The sequence below is a fragment of the Thamnophis elegans genome, chromosome 6 (assembly GCF_009769535.1).
Source record: "Thamnophis elegans isolate rThaEle1 chromosome 6, rThaEle1.pri, whole genome shotgun sequence".
NCBI lineage: Eukaryota > Metazoa > Chordata > Lepidosauria > Squamata > Colubridae > Thamnophis > Thamnophis elegans.
Window position 1 is genome coordinate 72,055,954 of NC_045546.1, and position 18,561 is coordinate 72,074,514.

Here is an 18,561-nt window from a genome sequence, read left to right on the forward strand (position 1 = left end):
TATTGCTTACAGAACATTGGCATTTTTTTATTTATGTATTTGTATCCCGCCTTTATTATTTTTACAAAAAACTCAAGGCAGAAAACATATCCAACACACTTTCCTCCTATTTTCCCCACAACAACCCTGTGAGGTGAGTTGGGCTGAGAGAGAATGACTGACCCAAGATCACTCAGCCGGCTTTCATGGCTAAGGTAGAACTTGAACTCATAGTTTCCTGCTTTCTAGCCTGGTGCCTTAGCCATTAGACAAAGCGGCTCTTGTTTGATCAGAGGTCTAGTATGGTCTTCTTGTTTGGTTAGGAATTTTGGGCAGAAGTGAGGCGCTTCCAATTGCTACCTTCTTCAACTTCCTTTCATTCCTCCCTCCCACTTAATGACTAAGGTCTGCAGCTGATGTTTCACCATCCTGCTTAGTCATACTCTTAATTCTCTACTGACTGCACCACTGCTATGTAAACAGCCATGTGCTAGTCAGTGTGGACACTGCCACTCCTCCTGTTACAGTGATAAGAGGGAAATCAAGATGCCAAGCACCCCAGACCAGGATTTGTCTGTAAACTTCAACTCTGCAACTTCACATGGCCTAACATGGCTAAAAATTCTCAGATACATGGAAGGGCAGAGCTACATAGCATTCTATTTCTAATTAGAGAGAACCATATTGAACAATTGATTACATTGTATTAGTGTGGGGGAGTACAGCTCTCAAGACACTTAAATCCCATTGCTGTTGCTTGTGCTCATTTCAATGGAGTTGGCTCTTGCTTGAAGCTGAATCAGTGGTGGGTTTCAACAAATTTTGGAACCTCTTCTGTAGGTGTGGCCTGCTTTCCGGGTCTACTGGTGGAACCTCTTCTAACTGGTTCGGTAGATTTGACAAACAGGTTCTACCGAATAGGTACAAACTGGTAGGAACCCACCTCTGAGCTGAATGTATTATTGGTGGTGGGCTGACATCTATTGATTCTTGGCTTATCTCTCGCATATATCATTCTTACTGGGATTTTGAACTGAAAAAGCGCTTTTGAAATTATTAAGGCATCCAGTTGCTGCTTCTTGGGATAATATAGTTTTTTGGGGGGCGGGGTGTTCAACCATAGCAATTTTGAGACCCATGGACTTCAACTCCCAGAATTCCCCAGCCAAGTTGGATAAGTTGCTAAAGTTGGCCACCTCTGATGTAGACCTTGCCACAAATTGGAGCTACTGTATAAGCCTTTCAGTCATTTGCTTTACAGGCTGAATAAAAGGGTATAATTGGGCATTTTAATAGGTCAGGTCACATGGAAACAATTAAGCATATTTAGCTGAAGACATGTAATTATTTTTCAGAGCTGTGTTGCATGCCCAGGGACATACTACGCCCTGTTATATCTGCAGATGGAGCTATAACAGGACTAGATGAATGAATCTTTATTACAGCCAAGGTATACTGAAGTATAAATGAAAACAGCTAAAAAACCCCATAAAAATAGAAAAGTACAATCAATTGTAATTGTTGAAATAAAAGTATATTAAAGTTCTGATAGACCTTTCATCAACTGACACCTAATTTTGATGGCTGCTGCACAGCATTTTGCTACTATCTGGGATTACAGTGAAAAAAAGGATGTCATGTAAGTATTGTCTAGGGTCCTGGTGTAAAAGATGCAGGATATAAGTATTGTCCATATCTCTATAGATGGTACAATAAAATATCACATACTGGACTATTTCAACATTTCTGGTTCCACACAAGCAAATGCATTTCTCAAATGGGGTTTTAGAGTATCTTCCCTGTAATAATGCTAAAGGCAAAATATTATACCTTGCCCAAAAGAAAGCTTTCCTTTGTGTCAAGAGAGATAGTTGACCATTTGCTAAAAAAAAATCTTCATCACCCAAATCCTATTTCTTTATTGAAAGGTATTTACTTCCAATTCAATGTTATTAAATATTTGGACAACAGTATGTTTGGAAGTCATAGCCAAAGGTTTGTAGATTCTGGACATAACCCATTAGTCATTAGTTTTTGTTTTATGACATTGTTCTAGTTCAAGGGGCAGCCCTCAATCATGATTTTTAGGAGGAGTCTCCAGTGAAAGAACTGGAGCCTGTAATATAACATCAATTGCCATATCCTAACCTCAATTTTAGACATCCCTGTATCTAGTCCAGGAGTAGTCAACCTTTTTATACCTACCGCCCACTTTTGTATCTCTGTTAGTTGTAAAATTTTCTAACTGCCCACCAGTTCCACAGTAATGGTGATTTATAAAGTAGGGAAGTAACTTTACTTTATAAAATTTATAAAGCAGAGTTACAGCAAACCCCTACCATGAAAGTTGGAATGCCCACCAGTGGGGGGTAGGGACCAGGTTGACTATCACTGATCTAGTCTAAGAAGGCCATTGGCTCTCCCTCTGAGTGCTACTAGTACAGATCTTAGAAATTCTGTTGCAAACACTTCAGGGGTGTTCAAGAAGTAGAAGTAATTACTTCCTTTTCTATTTCCATTTGTAGCCCAATCCATTTGCTGATGGACCAGCTTGTTTACTGATCTGGCTTGTTTGTTTTAGAGTTTACAGCTTACATCAACTTACAGAGTTGCCCTCAGGGTCACCTACAATAAAATACAGCTGAAAATGAATGCAAACACATATTGATATTTATTTTTATTCATCTATGAGCAAGATGCATTGTTGAAGGTTGTTTTTACAAGCACAGATTATTTTTGAATAATTTAAACCTAGGCTTTTAATTTGTTTTGTTTTTTGTTTGTTTCTGTTGTTTTAGCCTAGAGAAAGATATGGGTGATGTGTGCCCGGATCAGAAAGATTTTGCAAATATCATACGAGATTCTGGATATGATAGTCTCCCCAGTAAGCTCAGCATACTAGATAAACTTCTTCATACCCACCCTATCTGGTTACAGCTTGGCTTAAATGATGCTGAAGCAGTGGAAATTCTACGCTCTCAACCTCCTGGAGTAAGAAACTTTAATTTGGCCTTGAAAACAAGAGAAATACTTTGCTGGGGTATTGCCTTACTTTTAGATTCAGACCCCTGTCCATTCTCTCCTATTCTGAAATACCTTTTTAGCTTCTTAAATTTATATCCCACCTTTTCTCCAAAAATTCATAGCACTTTCTGTCCCAATAGGTTGGGCTGAGAGACAGTGACTGGCCTAAAGTAACCCAAAGGGTTTCCATGGTTGTTGGACATCTCAAACCCCCAATTCCAGTCAAACTCCTTCAGCATTCTACCAACAGACGTACATCATAACCAGTGGTGGGTTTCAAAAATTGTTTGAACCTACTCTGTGGGTGTGGCCTCCTTTGTGGGAGTGGCTTGCCGCCCATGTGACCGGATGGGAGTGGCTTGCCGCCCATGTGACCGGATATGAAGATGCCGACGACACTTGTCAGAACCACCTTAAATTACCTCACACAGAGCACTGGCATGCATAAGAATATGATGTAAACTCATAACCAGTGGTGGGTTTCAAAAATTGTTCGAACCTACTCTGTGGGTGTGGCCTCCTTTGTGGGAGTGGCTTGCCACCCATGTGACCAGATGGGAGTGGCTTGCCGCCCATGTGACCGGATATGAAGATGTTGACGACACCTGTCAGAACCACCTTAAATTACCTCACACACAGCACTGGCATGCATAAGAATATGATGTAAACTTGTTTTTTAAAAGGCATCTTTGGTTTGCGTTAAAACAACTTCAACATACGCAATGTTCTGATTGCACCACAAACGCAGTAGTCATCCCTACCTTTCACAGAGACACTGAGTTTTATAAATATGAGCATGATAGTGTAGAATAATCATATCCAAGGACCAGTGGTGGGTTTCAAAAAATTTTGGAACCTCTTCTGTAGGTGTGGCCTGCTTTCTGGGTCCACTGGTGGAACCTCTTCTAACCGGTTCGGTAGATTTGACGAACCGGTTCTACCGAATAGGGGCGAACTGGTAGGAACCCACCTCTGATCATAACTTCCTTCATAGTGTCATTTTATATTACTAATGTATATGAATAGTGGCTAGATGCCGATCAGGAGAGAAAAGTGTATCTGATTGTTTGTATTCGTGTAACTTTAATATTCATACACGTTATGAATCTGCTTTAGATGAGGGCCGCTATGTGACTCTCCTAGGCCACTGCTGCCTACTCTCACTAGCAACAGTTCTCTTAGAAATCTTTGTTCATCCTTTACCCTACTAGACAATTTTAGCTGGCGACTTAACATAAGATTCTGGTAGGTACTTTGTATTTGTACATGTCTGTCATTATGGTATCAAAACTTTTTCAAAAAGAAAGACATGGGAAAGAGGTTATTGTTCTGAGAGCAATTATTAACATTTTATTGGCTAACTGGAGTAGCACTTGCCTAGCTTGATGTTTGTCTTATGTGTTAACATGGAATTAATATTAACTCTTGGCCCGAACAGTTTTAAAAATGGGTTCCACCACAAAACCGCGCTCGACTAAACCGCGTCCGACTAAACCGTGTAGCTGACGTCATCAACAGGGCGACAACAGCGTGGAGACAGAAGCACACTGTAAACCCTAAACCTAAAATTAACCCCTAAACCTAAACCTAACCCCCCTAAACCTAATTTTAAACCTAACCCTAACCCTTAACCTAACCCTAAACCTAATCCTAACCCTTAACCTAACCCTGAACCTAACCCTAACCCTTAACCTAACCCTAAACCTAACCCTAACCCTTAACCTAACCCTAAACCTAACCCTAAAGCTAACCCTAAACCTAACCCTTACCTTAAGTTGAATTGGCTTGCTTTCAAAGCGCTATTTAAAGCGCCCTTCTTTCTCCGCGCTGGCTGTTGTCGCCCTGTTGATGACGTCAGCGACGCGGTTTAATCGGGCGCGGTTTAGTCGAGCGCGGTTTTGACGGGTCACGTTAAAAATGTAATGTCTGCATATTACAAGATCAAATGAGTAAACATGAACAAAGTTTGGCAATATTTTTTGCCATTTACAGGTTCTGGGTAATTAAAAATATCAATAAATATGAAGCTTTGTAGCTTATTTTGGATTCTCAAGTTATTAATATCTCTGTTGGAAGCTTTACAAGTTTACTTGCATGTAAGATGAGGCGAAACAGGTTCATAATATGAAATTCTTGAAAACATGGCTACTAAGTCTATGTAAAGCCTTGTTTTTTCTGATTTGTTTTTTAATAGACTTTCCTTGTTAGAAAATCATCAAGAATGCAGAAGAAAGTCCTATCGTTACGCCTACCAAATGATCTAAAGGGATTTTGCCTTAAAGAGTTTGCAATAAAAGAAAGCATCTATAGTAAGTAGTTCACAATATTGTCTTTCCTTGGCTGGACATAATGAATAGAAGATTCATCAGGTGATTGATTGTGTTTTTTTTGAAGGAATATTGTTAATCTGTGCAGCAGGGAGCAGAAAAACAACTGAACTGATTCATCTCAAAGTAATACATGTGAACAAAAAGGGCCAGAGCTGATTGGTAATAGAATGAGAGACCATGAGGAATTTCCAGAGCTGTGTATTAGACTGGAAAGAAAACTAAAATCACAAAAGAGACTAGTGGCCAAACACTACTTGTGTTGTGTTGTACCAAGATGTAGGAGCATCTCTGGAGTTGAGCTTTATTATTTTGGTGGATTGCATGACAAATAGTCTCCAATATAGACAATGAGATTTAAACATTTCAAATTAGGATTCTTGGATTGTTTGTAGCTCAGTTGTCAGTGTGTGTACCATTTTAAAAAATTTTCCTACTTTTTGATAATTTTTAAGCAAAAACAACTGAAGAATTATGGTAAAGAAATGCTGACTGTGATAAAAGTCTTTATTAACAAACAATAGCTAATGAATTTAAGCTTTATTCCTACATAGGAAGCATGTTTTGCTGTATTTTTCAGATCCTATATTGTGCAATTGAGCCTCTTTTCTTTTACTTTTCAGCTTTTTCCTTGGAAGGCTCTGGAATAAGTTTTGCTGATTTATTCAGGCTTATAGCTTTCTACTGTATTAGCAGGTAAAGGAGAATGTTCTTATGACAGCCTTTGTTTAACATTTCTTAAACTGTGGTTGCCTTGTTAATACAAATGTCAAGAATCTTTATCAAACTGAAAAAGAATAAACTGCTGACTAACTTTTTTAGTTGTTACTGAGCAGACAGCTGATTTTGAATATCTGAAACATCACTAATGAATCAATGAATTAATGGGCTTCATTGCATTCACTGATCAGTAAAATACAGTTTTATTACTAAAGTTATAGAAATTAAAAAAGAGAGTTTCCGTAAAATAACAGTAAATAAAGTACTAAGTTAATAAAAAAACAGTAGATAAAGGAAACAGAAATTAAAATACTTATGTAGTATAAGGTATTAACCTAATTTGATGGACTAGCTACTGCTAGATTGACATATCTATAACATGTCTTAACTAATACAATAATATAATTAAGACAATTTAATATACCATGGTTTTCATATTTTATTAACAATGTGAAACACTAAAATATTTAATTTTAAAACTCATTGATTGATTGATAAGATACTTTGTTATTAAGATTACAAGTCAGTCCATTTGCTCAGTTCTCATAAGTTCAGTATTATAACATATTAAACATTGCAAAATGAATTTGATGCTCCTAAAGGGTCTCAGTATTTGGCAGGCAATTAAATAGATTTTTGCCACTTACCAGGTAATTTGTGGAGTAAATCTTTTTTTTAAAAAAAAATGTTTTTTATTTATCAAAGAAAAATTCTGTGTGCAGGGAATACAATATTGCAGAAGAGCATGGCCAAGGGTTTCTAAGGACCCTTGCCTGCATGGCCCAAAGCTTTCCTTTTGTGGAATTTTTAACAGAATAACACATTTGGAAGAGACTTTGGAGGTCTTCTAGTCCAACCCCTGCTCAAACAGGAGACCCTAAACTATTCCAAATAAGTGACTGGGCACTCTCTTCTTAAAAGCCTTCAGTGAAGGGAGCACCCACAACTTCTGAAGGCAAACTGTTCCAATGGTTAATAGTTTTCACTGTTAAGAAATTTCTCCTTAGTTCTAGGTCGCTTCTCTCTTTGATTAGTTTTTCTCCGTTGTTTCTTGTCTTGCCTTCTGGAGCTTTGAAAAATATGTTCACCCCTTCTCCTTTGTGGCAGCCCCTCAAATATCGGAACACCACTATCATGTCATCCCTAGTCCTTTTCACCAGACAAGACAAATCCAATTCCTTCAACCATTCTTCATGTTTTAGCTTCCAGCCCCCTAATCATCTTTCTTGCTCTTTTCCGCACTGTTTCCTAAGTCTGGATGCAGTCGTCTAAGTGTGGCCTTATATCTGCCCTCAAGGATAACTGATGGGAAAATGGCAAAGTGAGCAAGAATGAAAATGGTGTGTTACTTTGGCAGACTGTGCTGTTTAAATAGGAGGCAGCTTATGTGGTACTGACTAGATAATATGTTTGCTGAAATGCTGCTTTAATCTTCCTGCCTATCCATATTGAGTATTTTCAATCCTAGGTGTTTCTTAGATGACCATATCACATCCCCCAAAGCATTGGCAAAACCATAAAAACAGACATTGTGCCATTTTCTGCTCTACCCTAACTTTTAGATACATACAATTTGCCAATATCAGCAAGCCCAAGCCTTCTGGTAGCCAATTCAGCTTTTGCCGGACATTACCTGTCCTGACCTGAACACTAGTTTCAACCTTGGGTAGGCCCAACTCCAGGCAGAGTGTTGTGACTTAGAGATTTTTTTTCCAGAAACCAGAGAAATACTGAAATACGCATAATGGAGGAAAAATTGTAAAGATGACAAGATTAGCAGAAATGGCAAAACTGACCTGTTTGGTCAGGGATAAAGGAATAAATATTTGTTAATAAAAGGCTGGAACTTTTATGGATTTTTTTTACTGAAAATGAAAGAAGGTGAAATAGTGATTTGTAGATTATTGACTGGAAAGGATTTGAATATGAGATACAAGGGATCTTTGTAACATAATTTGAAGGAGGGGGCAGAGGTTGCTCCTTTTATTATTTTATTATCATTTTCTTTCTTTCTTATCTTTATTGCTTTCTTCGTTTTTTAATTTTATCTTTTGTCTGTCTCTAACTTTTTTCAATAAAAATTATGTTTAAAACAATCTAGAAACTTTGGACTCAAGCAGAGTTCCTTGCTTTCCTACTTTAATTCTACACCAACTTTTTGTGGAAGTAAGTTGGGTTTAAAGAGTTTAATGCCAACTAGAATATATTTGCTTACTCCCCTCATTTAGAAAAAAAGGCCAACTGGTTCCACTGCTTCTTTGAGTCTCTGGGGTCTTTTGAAGAGCACCATAATCATTGATTTGTTACTGCTTAGTTAAATGGTGATACAAACAGAAAAGAAACCTCAAGAACAAAAGCCCTTCCCCCCCCCCTTTAGTCCTATTAGATTCAGTGACAAGAGCACTGCCTTAAACTCTGTAAAGTCACACTGGTGCTTGCTTCCTGCAATGTTCAGTGTGTGGAGTTCTGCTTTTTAAGGCAATGAATGATGGAGTTTGTATAAAAATCGAATAATGAGGGAGCAATAATGTAGCTTTGTTTACTCCTTTTACCGTAGGGACAGGCTCAAAGAATTGTCCTTTTTTTTTCTGTTTAGCATTTTCATGCACTTTATACATGAAGTTAAGATCAATTGATGTGTCTCAAAACTTACCATAGTTTCTTTCTGGAGATACTTTTGAAGGCATGCATAACCTCAATAAATAGAGCTTTTACAGATGATCTGGGTTTTACTATATTATCCAGTAAGTGACTCAATCCCAATCTGTGTTGTTTTATAACTTTGCTTTCTCTGAAGCCTGCCTGTTCAAGACCAAACAAAACAAAATAAAAAATAATAATTTTCACCAAATCTCTAGGATTTCAGTATAAATGTTTTGCATGTCATTTGTTTACATTGTTTAATACTGTACACTAATTGAGTGAAAACTTTTATGGTAGGAAGAGACCAGTGGTGGGTTTCAAAAATTGTTCGAACCTACTCTGTGGGTGTGGCCTCCTTTGTGGGAGTGGTTTGCCACCCATGTGACCGGATGGGAGTGGCTTGCCACCCATGTGACCGGATATGAAGATGCCAACGACACTTGTCAGAACCACCTTAAATTACCTCACACACAGCACTGGCATGCATAAGAATATGATGTAAACTTGTTTTTTAAAAGGCATCTTTGGTTTGCGTTAAAACAACTTCAATACACGCAATGTTCTGATTGCACCACAAACGCAGTAGTCATCCTTACCTTTCACAGAGGCACTGAGTTTTATAAATATAAGCATGATAGTGTAGAATAATCATATCCAAGGACCAGTGGTGGGTTTCAAAAATTTTTGGAACCTCTTCTGTAGGTGTGGCCTGCTTTCTGGGTCCACTGGTGGAACCTCTTCTAACTGGTTCGGTAGATTTGACGAACCGGTTCTACCGAATAGGTGCAAACTGGTAGGAACCCACCTCTGGAAGAGACATATTTCAGTTTTACACATTTCTTACTGAAGAAAAATTTGTCTAGAAATAGCATGATACTCATCTCATAGCAGTGTATATGATATATTGTATTTGAAACGTGATCATGTTGGATTAGTTTGAAACTCATTGGGTAATAAATATCTATTTATTAATGGGTTTCCCAATTGCAAAAATTGGGTGAAATAAATACTTTACAGGTACTACCAAAATGTTGATAATTTGCCTGATCTTCTAAATTAGATGTTTTCTCTCATAAAATTAAAAATATATGCAATCTATCTGGTCCAAGTGTCCAGTGTCTATATCCAGGGGTTAATACCCAGAGCACTCTAGAAGTGGTCTCCTAGGTACATTTTTTAATATGGAAGTAGGAAATGTATAAAATGTATAGGAATAATCGGTAGCTATATCCATTTAAAATAAATAAATTGTATTTTGCTATTTGACATTGCCCCAGCCTGACAAACAGCAGTGGCCCTTCAAAAGGGCAGGCTCACTGCTCAGCCTGAAAAAAAAGGATTGTGTTCTAATTTATTTTGGAATTATTTATTTAATTAATCTCAGTTCTCCATCCAACTTTTATCCTAGCTCTGACAACTGACATCAGTTATGTAGGATGTGGAGGCTGACCAGAGGGTTTTTTCATACAAAACCTAGCTGTTGCTGCTTTGTAAATTATATATTTGCCTTGCAGTGATTCACTAAACTTCCCCAAAAAAGGTTTGTGGTCTGGACAAATGAAATGTGTATTTCATTTATACTGCAACTGAGCAACAGTTCAAATGCCTTTAAGATCCTTCTTAAAATCTCCAGTTGAGAACCAATTTTGTGATGTTTAAGTTTGTTTAACTTGCAATCTGGTCACTCTAATTGTAAGCAAAAAGTGGGAAATTCTGAACTATTCAATATACAAGTTTATTCTGAACTATCTAGTAGGAAACATTGTGAGGAAGTGGCAACAGAAAGTATTGTAGCTGACATTAAGAGACGAGATGTAGAAGAGTAAAGCAAGTTAATGCCTTAATTGTTTCCAAATAAGGGATGTCCTGCCATTCACCTTGAAGTTACCTCAGGCAATTGCAGCAGCAGCAACAGAGTCTGAACTTGAAGAGGCGGCTCAGCTAGGATTGAGTAAGTAAAAGCAGACAATGGTGGGAGGGAAGGACAGAGTTAAATTGCAGCTGTGACACCGGGAAGAGATGGTTTAAATCTCTAGTCTCTAATACGGCAGTAGGTTGCTCATAATGCACTCCTTGATTTTGCATCTAATCTCCCTCAAAACATGTTTGCATTAAATTTATTGAATTTTACTAATAAAAACAAACAATGGGACATAGGAATGCTGCAAAGAAAAGCATCAGCCTCAAGTTGTGTTTTCACTTAGACCAATGTAGATATATTTAGAGTATAACATGTGTTGGTACAGTGCTTTGTTTTCCTTCCGAGTTAAGACTGTTTTATGATAGGCTGAGTTTATTATGTCAACTATTTTGTGAGTGTGCTTAAAATGCTCCCAAAATTCTATATATCAAAATGGCCGCAAAATATTGGGTACTTCTGTTTTGAATATTTTCCTGCATGTCACTTTTGTGATTCAACCACACACACACACACACACACACACACACACATCAATTGCTTCTTGTCATTCAGGAGAAACATTGGTATCAAGTAAGTATCTGTTTCTCTCCATGAGAGAAGCATATTTAGAAAAAGATAATTCAGATTAGGAAAATGGCATATAGAAGAATATAGAAATGAGTGGTGCAGAAGGGTTAAACTTTCTCTCTTAAGTCTGAAACTGTCATGTGGCCTGGAAGTATGTTTTAGCTATTTTTGACTGAAAAAAATGAGGTCTTTAAATATTAGTTTGAGTCATAGAAACAGTCCCATAGAAGTTATGGAATTAATTCACAGCGGAATTTAAAGCCAAAGGTTCAGTTCTGGCATTGTGACAAGCTATTTTTAAAAACACCATTTCTCTACTTCTGAAGTTATGGGACGCAGTGTTTATAATTTTGATGATTTGTTACATTTGTATTCTGCCTGTGCTTCAATTAGATTATATAGTCCCCTCTTTCTGCCTCAGGAAGCAAAATGAGCTTCACATTCATATTAAAATTTGAAGATGATACCTTCTCTACCACCAATTCTAGTCCTTCTTGCCATTAGCCATGGTCTAGCTTAGAATACAGAAACCTAAAATAAGTATGCCACTCTAAACCTAATTATTTGGAGACATAAAGCACAGTTTGGCACGATATTTGAATTAAGCTATGTTTGGCATAATGTCTGCAGTAAGCCACAAAAACTTTTATCACAGAGGATGAGATTTAGAAAATGGCCTTTTTAAAAACTGCTGTTGGCACTGATGAAGGCAAAGACAGCTTACTTCTTAGAAAGCCTGGCACATTGCATTCAAGGCAGTGTTTTGTCTGACAGAGAGCATTTCCAGACGAACCTCTTCTTCTGTGCTTTTAGGAAACAATAAGGCAGATCACTAGAATTAATGTCAAGCAACACCAACAGATGTGAGTAATAATTAGAAAATATTTGGAATTAACTGATGGGGTGTAGTACTGCAGAGTTATTCTTGAAAGGCACTAAGCTTGTGTAGTAGGTAACCTTGGTAAACTCTACCTTGTACTTGACTGTATGTATATTTCCTTTTTTCAACTCAACTCCAGGACCCAAAGGCTTAAAGCTGATCCTATAAAATACCCCCCCTCCCTTTAGAGCAAAACTTTTTGAGTAGAACATTCTAAGCACTAGAGGCATAATATTTGCATTCTTTTGCTAACTAAATAATGACTTTCAGATTTTTGGAGCTCTCCAGCTAACAACAAACTGCAGAAATCTCCACCCCTCCAGAAGCCTCTGCCTTCAGACAGCATTTATAAAAGCTCCCAGCAGCTCTGCCTCATAAATGGAGTTCATTCTATAAGAACCAGAACGCCTTCAGAGCTGGAATGCAGCCAGACGAATGGAGCTCTGTGTTTTATTAATCCTCTCTTCTTGAAAGTGCATAGCCAGGATGTTGGTGGAAGTCTGAAAAGATCAGGTCCAAAAGCACAAGATGTGAATGGCCCTGAGAGATCCTGTTCCCCCCCACCCAGGCCTCCCCCACCTTCTATTCATAGCCTTCTTGCACACCCTCAGCTGTCCAGGACTACAAACAAGGCCAGTCTGCCAGAGACTGTCAGTCAGAGCAAACCCTCCAACTTGGATGGGATACAGAAGAGGCCAACTCCTATCCCACCGCCTCGCCTGAAAAAAAAGGCTCTCTCTTTAGCACAGAGCAATGCAAAGAACTCAGCAGTAAATGAACCCAGCCATAATTTGGTGGATGGCACAGAAACCGCCTGCATTCCAGGTGGAACTCCGCCTCAGCAGAACTTGGAGAGCAAAAACAGCTTAGCTACACACCGTGAGTCACAAGTGCAGTGGAATGGAGGCCGGCAAAGACTAAGCAACATGAGTCTGTCCACATCCTCCTCTGATTCTCTGGATTTTGATCGGAGCATGCCACTCTTCGCTTATGATGGGGATACCAACAGCAGCCTGGAGGAGTTCGAGGGGGAAAGTGACCAGGAGAGCATGGCACCACCCTTGAAGCCCAAGAAAAAAAGGAATGGCTCGTTTGTGCTTCCCAAAATTGTCAAATCCCAGCTGAGGAAAATGAGTGGCGTCTTCAGTTCCTTCATGACCCCTGAGAAAAGGATGGTTAAGAAAATAGCAGAAATGTCTCGAGACAAGCGTACTTATTTTGGTTGTTTAGTTCAGGACTATATAAGCTTTCTACAGGAGAACAAGGAGTGTCATGTTTCCAGCACAGACATGCTTCAAACTATTCGGCAGTTCATGACCCAAGTAAAGAGCTATTTATCTCAGAGTTCTGAACTGGATCCTCCCATTGAATCTCTGATTCCGGAAGACCAAATAGGTAAGCAGTTGTGTGGCACCTTTCTCGAGCAAAAATATCCTGTTCCTGTGTCTACCCTTTCCCTCTGGCTCTTGTTCCTAAGTGAAGTGGCAGCTCCTTCTCTTGCTTGTCATTCACACTGCTTCAAACAGAACGTAACCCTCTGCTAGATCTGCATTTTGTTCAGTGCCTTTTCTTTAATATAAAATTTTCAGTGGATTCCTTCAATGTCAATGAAAAAAAGTATGTTCTTTGCTCTCACGTGTGACATGAATGGCAAGAGAAACAATAATTTGTTATTATTACTAAACTTGGGCTTCAGTTTTCTTTCTGGAAAGGAATACAGTATTCCAGATTTTATTTGTGGAAATATAATAATGTATAAGGCCAGGCATCATGATTGGGAGTAGAAGTTTTTGGTCTTTTTTTTTAGGATTTATTTATTAATACTTAAAATCTATGTAATCTGATGTTGTAGTTTAAAATTTAGCTTATAAAAATGAAACATTAGTAGAAGCAACAGTACAACAAATAGAAGCATTTTTAAAAAACAAATCCTTAAATAGCATCAAACTATAATGCCTTACAGTACAAAATGCAGTGCAGGGATAATACAATCCTACAGTTTTGTTTTGTTTTTAAAACCCTCAAATCAGAAGTGAAGAACTGGTTCTTAAAGTATTTTTTAAAAAGCCAAAAAAGGGAAATGTTATTTGTCTCTGATTTTGTTTGTTTTGTGTATTGTATATATTTATGGAAGGATGTGTATCAAAATCCAAGTTAGCTTTTTAGTATTGTTTCTATTCATTTTTGTAAGTATCAGTGACATCCATTTTGCTTGAAAATGTCCCTCAAGGCAAAAATACTTTCCCTGTAAGCTCATTTCATTGACTTGTTTCCCTTCCCCCTCTCATTGTTTCAGCGTGCTCAGAGTTTGTTGAAAAACTCTCTTGGAATAGTGGTTTCTGGGATAAAAAACTTGGCCTCCCTTAGTTAAATAGCGATTTCCATATGTAGGAGTCAGTGTTGATTCAACACTATTGCCAATGCAATAACAGCCTGTGAATTTTAAAAAAATAGTGTCATAACTTTAAGTGAAATATAGTACTTCATATCAAGATTTTTAAATATGCTGGTGCTTTGTTTGAACATACAATTTGCATGCCATGATGTGTACTCCAAAGTTGAGGAAACAATCTTAGGCTTTGTGATCTGCTAAGTTACTACATTATTCTTTTGTTGTTGCTATTCTGTGTCTGTGTGTGAGAGAGAGAGAAAAGCGGGGGGGGGGGGGGCAGTGCATTTTAGCTGCATGGTCTTAGCTGAACAATTGATGACCCAGGCTTAATTTTGCAGAAAGGCAGTTTAAGCAAGCAAGAAATTTTGCTTTTGAACAATTTTGCTGCCTTCACCAATCTTGAGGTTTGCAAATAACCACAACAGAGCAGATGCATCAGATGTTGCTGATTTAGGCAAGAGCTATGTGGCAAATCAATTGAGTCATCTTAGGCAACAAAACAAGGCCAGCCTTTTTCATAGGCTAAATTCAGGCTCTCGGTGGCAAATAAATAGAGAGGGAAAACAAATAATACAACTAGTTAAATAGTTTTTTTTTTTTTCAAATTTTCTTACTTGTTGCTTAATTTATCTACATTTATGTCTGCAGATGAGGCTTTATTCTCAGTTCTGTAGGAAGAATTTAGGATAACAGTTTCTGATCAGAGGCCTGTGATTTCAGTGCTTACATAAGGAATAAAGTGTACTAGTGAGGTAATAGTTTGGTTCATGGTGTGATTTGACAAGTTCTGTGTACCAGATCACCGCCTGATCTGACATACTACTTCCAAGAATTCCAAGAAATATCTCCCTGCCAGATATTTCCAGGAAAGTCACAAACAGAACAGTCTTGGCATGCAATTTATTTTGCTTCCAACCACTGAATCTGAAGGTACACTGACATGAACTTGGAAATGACTTTTAGGAAGCATGGAAAATAATCCATGGCAGGTTTCATAGGATGAAAAATTGTCATTGCAATATTGCACAGCAATGTATTAAATACGTTATATGGATTGTGCGAGCAACCTTCTTTCACTTCTCACAGTCAGATAGTGTTATTCCTCCTCCTTTGCCTTGATTCTTGTTTTTTAAGGAAGGGGGAAATGTCTCTGTCTTACAAAGATGTTACAAAGTCAGATTGCTGAAGCTACTCAGTTAATGTCTGTGGAGTATTTCAAGCATTCTAGAATAGGTATGGACCACCTATATGACTCCCAATGTTAAAGAGAACAATTTTTAGTATTCAGTAAGCACTCCCTACGAGGGCTTAAAGTTATGAGAGCAAATGCTGAATAATATCAAGATGGCCATGTGGTGAGTTCAGGGAATTAACTTTGAACTGTGTAGCTGTTCAATCATTCAGTTGCTTCCAAACCTTGATGATACAGTGGACATAATTCATCCAGGTTGGTTGTTCATAGCTACATTTTTGAGCTTTTGTAAGCTCATATTTATATAGGTGGCGCAGTGGTTAGAGTGCAGTACTGCAGGCCACTTCAGCTGACTGCTATCTGCAGTTTGGCGGTTCAAATCTCACCGGCTCAGGGTTGACTCAGCCTTCCATCCTTCTGAAGGAAGGGTAAAATGAGGACCCAGATTGTGGGGGCGATATGCTGACTCTGTAAACTGCTTAGAGAGGGCTGAAAGCCCTATGAAGCGGTATATAAGTCTAACTGCTATTGCTACTGCTATTGCTATTATTTTGCCTTCTTCTAGGCCCATTTTGAATGCTTTCTGTATTTCTAAGCAGCGGGGGCTTCTCCATGATTTGCCACTATGTTCAAAGCATTTAAGCTGGAGCATCCCTAGGTTTTTAGTTATTTCTAGTGAGTCGTTTACTACTGAATTATTTGTTATTGTGGTCAAAGTATTCTCAACCATTTTCTCCAGCCCTGCAATGCCAACACATCCATTTTTCATCCTCCAACTTTCACAGCCATATTACAATAGGAAAAACTCGTAATTTGACCATGCAAATTTTTCTTGTTTGGATACAATTTAATACTTTGTCTAGATCTGCCATAATTATCACAGGCAATTATCTTTTTCCCAACTAGTGAATGTCTACTTCATGATTATAGTGATTTTAAAAAACCCTTCTTATTCATCACTTTTCAAGGAACAATGTTCTCAGTAAAAGTCGATCACCTATTGTAGGTCCTTAGAAGGAGGACTTTTCCTCCTCTTGACTGCACGTAAAGAAATTCAGCGCTTTCTCAGGGGAATATAGGCAAGAGCTTTTTGGTGGGGATTTGGAAAACAGATTACAGTCTTAAGACAGAAGGAGCATGAGAAAGAAAATAATGTGACCTTGATTTTGTTTAGTTCCATAAACTGGAACGCCTCTTCAGCTTTCAGTCAGCCCTTCAAGGCAGGCCAAGTCAAGAAAGAGGCATGGCAAGGATTCCAGAATTGTTCAATGTTATAGTAAGGTGGATTCACAGAATTCCATTCTCTCTGCTGAACCTGACCAGCAGGAATCTAACTCAAAATGCAATGCAAATTATTCATACTGTCCCAGTAAATGGTTTTTGGCCCACTCTTTCTGGAAGGGTCCAAGTTATTTCAGAAAGAGACACTGAACATGTAAAAGAAATTTTGCCATGAGTTTGGTTAGACTCACTCTTTTCATCAGCGTGACCCTAATTCAGTGGTCTCCAACCTTGGCAACTTTAAGACCTGTGGACTTCAACTCCCAGAGTTCCTCAGCCAGCTTTGCTGGCTGAGGAACTCTGGGAGTTTAAGTCCACAAGTCTTAAAATTGCCAAGGTTGAGGACCACTGCATCTAGACAACCTCTTTGTTGCTTCCTCTCTCAGAGTTTCTGACTGAGCAAAGAAATTTCTCTGGCTCAGCAAACAATGAGAGGCTGCCCACGCTGTCCATCCCTAGCCCATGCTATAGTCATTTCCCAATTCCAGCTGGCAACCAAATCTTCAGCAGAGATGCCTCCAGGATTTTAGGAGAAACCCCATGCATCATCTGGAAACTTGAGGACATCTCTTGCATGCTTCATACAGATTGATCAAACAATGACCTCCCTCCTGGAGAGAGAAGAGGCTCCCATAAGCTTCAACAGCAGTCCGAGAATGCTGACTGTGGCACCCTCAGATCATATCACATTTTCTCCCAGACAAAAACCGTGCCGGATTGGGTTTATTTCTTATTATCCCAGAAGGCAAGTTCAGAATAGATCTTGCATCAAAACTATTTGGGAAGTAGGTCAAGCTCATCAGGAGGAATTTCCTGTTTGGCAAGTTGTCAGGCTGCCATATAAAATGCTGAGTTCCCTATTACAGGTAGTTTTCAAGTCAGGACCACAGTTGGCACCTGAATTCCCATGTTAAGTTGTGGTGATAAAGAAAATCATTATGTTACCAGACCACATTTTATGACCATTTTTATAGAGATCATTAAATCAGGCAATTGTTAAAGCAAATCCAACTTTCCCAGTTGACATTGTTTGCTGGAAACCATTTGGAAAGCTTACACATTTTAAATTACATGACCATAGGATGCTGCAACCAGTTGTAAATACAAATCAGTTGCCAAGTGTCTCAATTATGCTCATGTTACCAATAGTTGTAAGTGCGAGGACAAGCTGTAAATCACTTTTTCTGAGGCCATTATAACTTTGAACTGTCATCAAATGAACAATTGTGGGTTAAGGACTACTGTACATGTACTAGAAGGTTTCAAATTTAGGTTGGATGGTCATCTGTCAGAGATGTTCAACTGAATCCTGCAGGAAACTGAGACTAAAAGATCTCTTAAGTTACCATCCAATTCTATGGTTGCTTTTCTGCTACCACTTAAATTTAAGCAGCTACTTATTAAATTACCTAACTAATTCATTGTTTAAATTGGTGGGAGTCATTTTAGAATTGGGTTCCGTGATGCTTTATGGAGTATTCACCCTATCAAAACCATCTCCGTTACTACATAGCAAGAATGAAAAGCAGATATCGCCACTGGTGCTTTATTTTTCATTTATTAAACTATATTCATATATTATGAATTGTAAGAGTAAATTTTAATAAACAAACAAAGTGAAAAGAGAGGTTCTTT

The 18,561-nt window shown here is 38.3% G+C and overlaps 1 protein-coding gene across 2 annotated transcripts in view; it reads left to right on the plus strand.

Moving 5' to 3' along the window:
* Nucleotides 1-18,561, plus strand: part of RIN2 (Ras and Rab interactor 2) — a 71,775-nt gene that overhangs the window by 40,373 nt on the left and 12,841 nt on the right. The window contains exons 4-8 of one of the 2 annotated variants that reach the window (XM_032219931.1): nt 2,778-2,970; nt 5,198-5,312; nt 5,954-6,026; nt 10,553-10,644; nt 12,332-13,456. In XM_032219931.1, coding sequence (XP_032075822.1) covers nt 2,778-2,970; nt 5,198-5,312; nt 5,954-6,026; nt 10,553-10,644; nt 12,332-13,456 — 1,598 coding nt within the window. The remainder of the gene's footprint in view (nt 1-2,777; nt 2,971-5,197; nt 5,313-5,953; nt 6,027-10,552; nt 10,645-12,331; nt 13,457-18,561) is intronic. The other variant, XM_032219932.1, reaches the window with a different exon arrangement.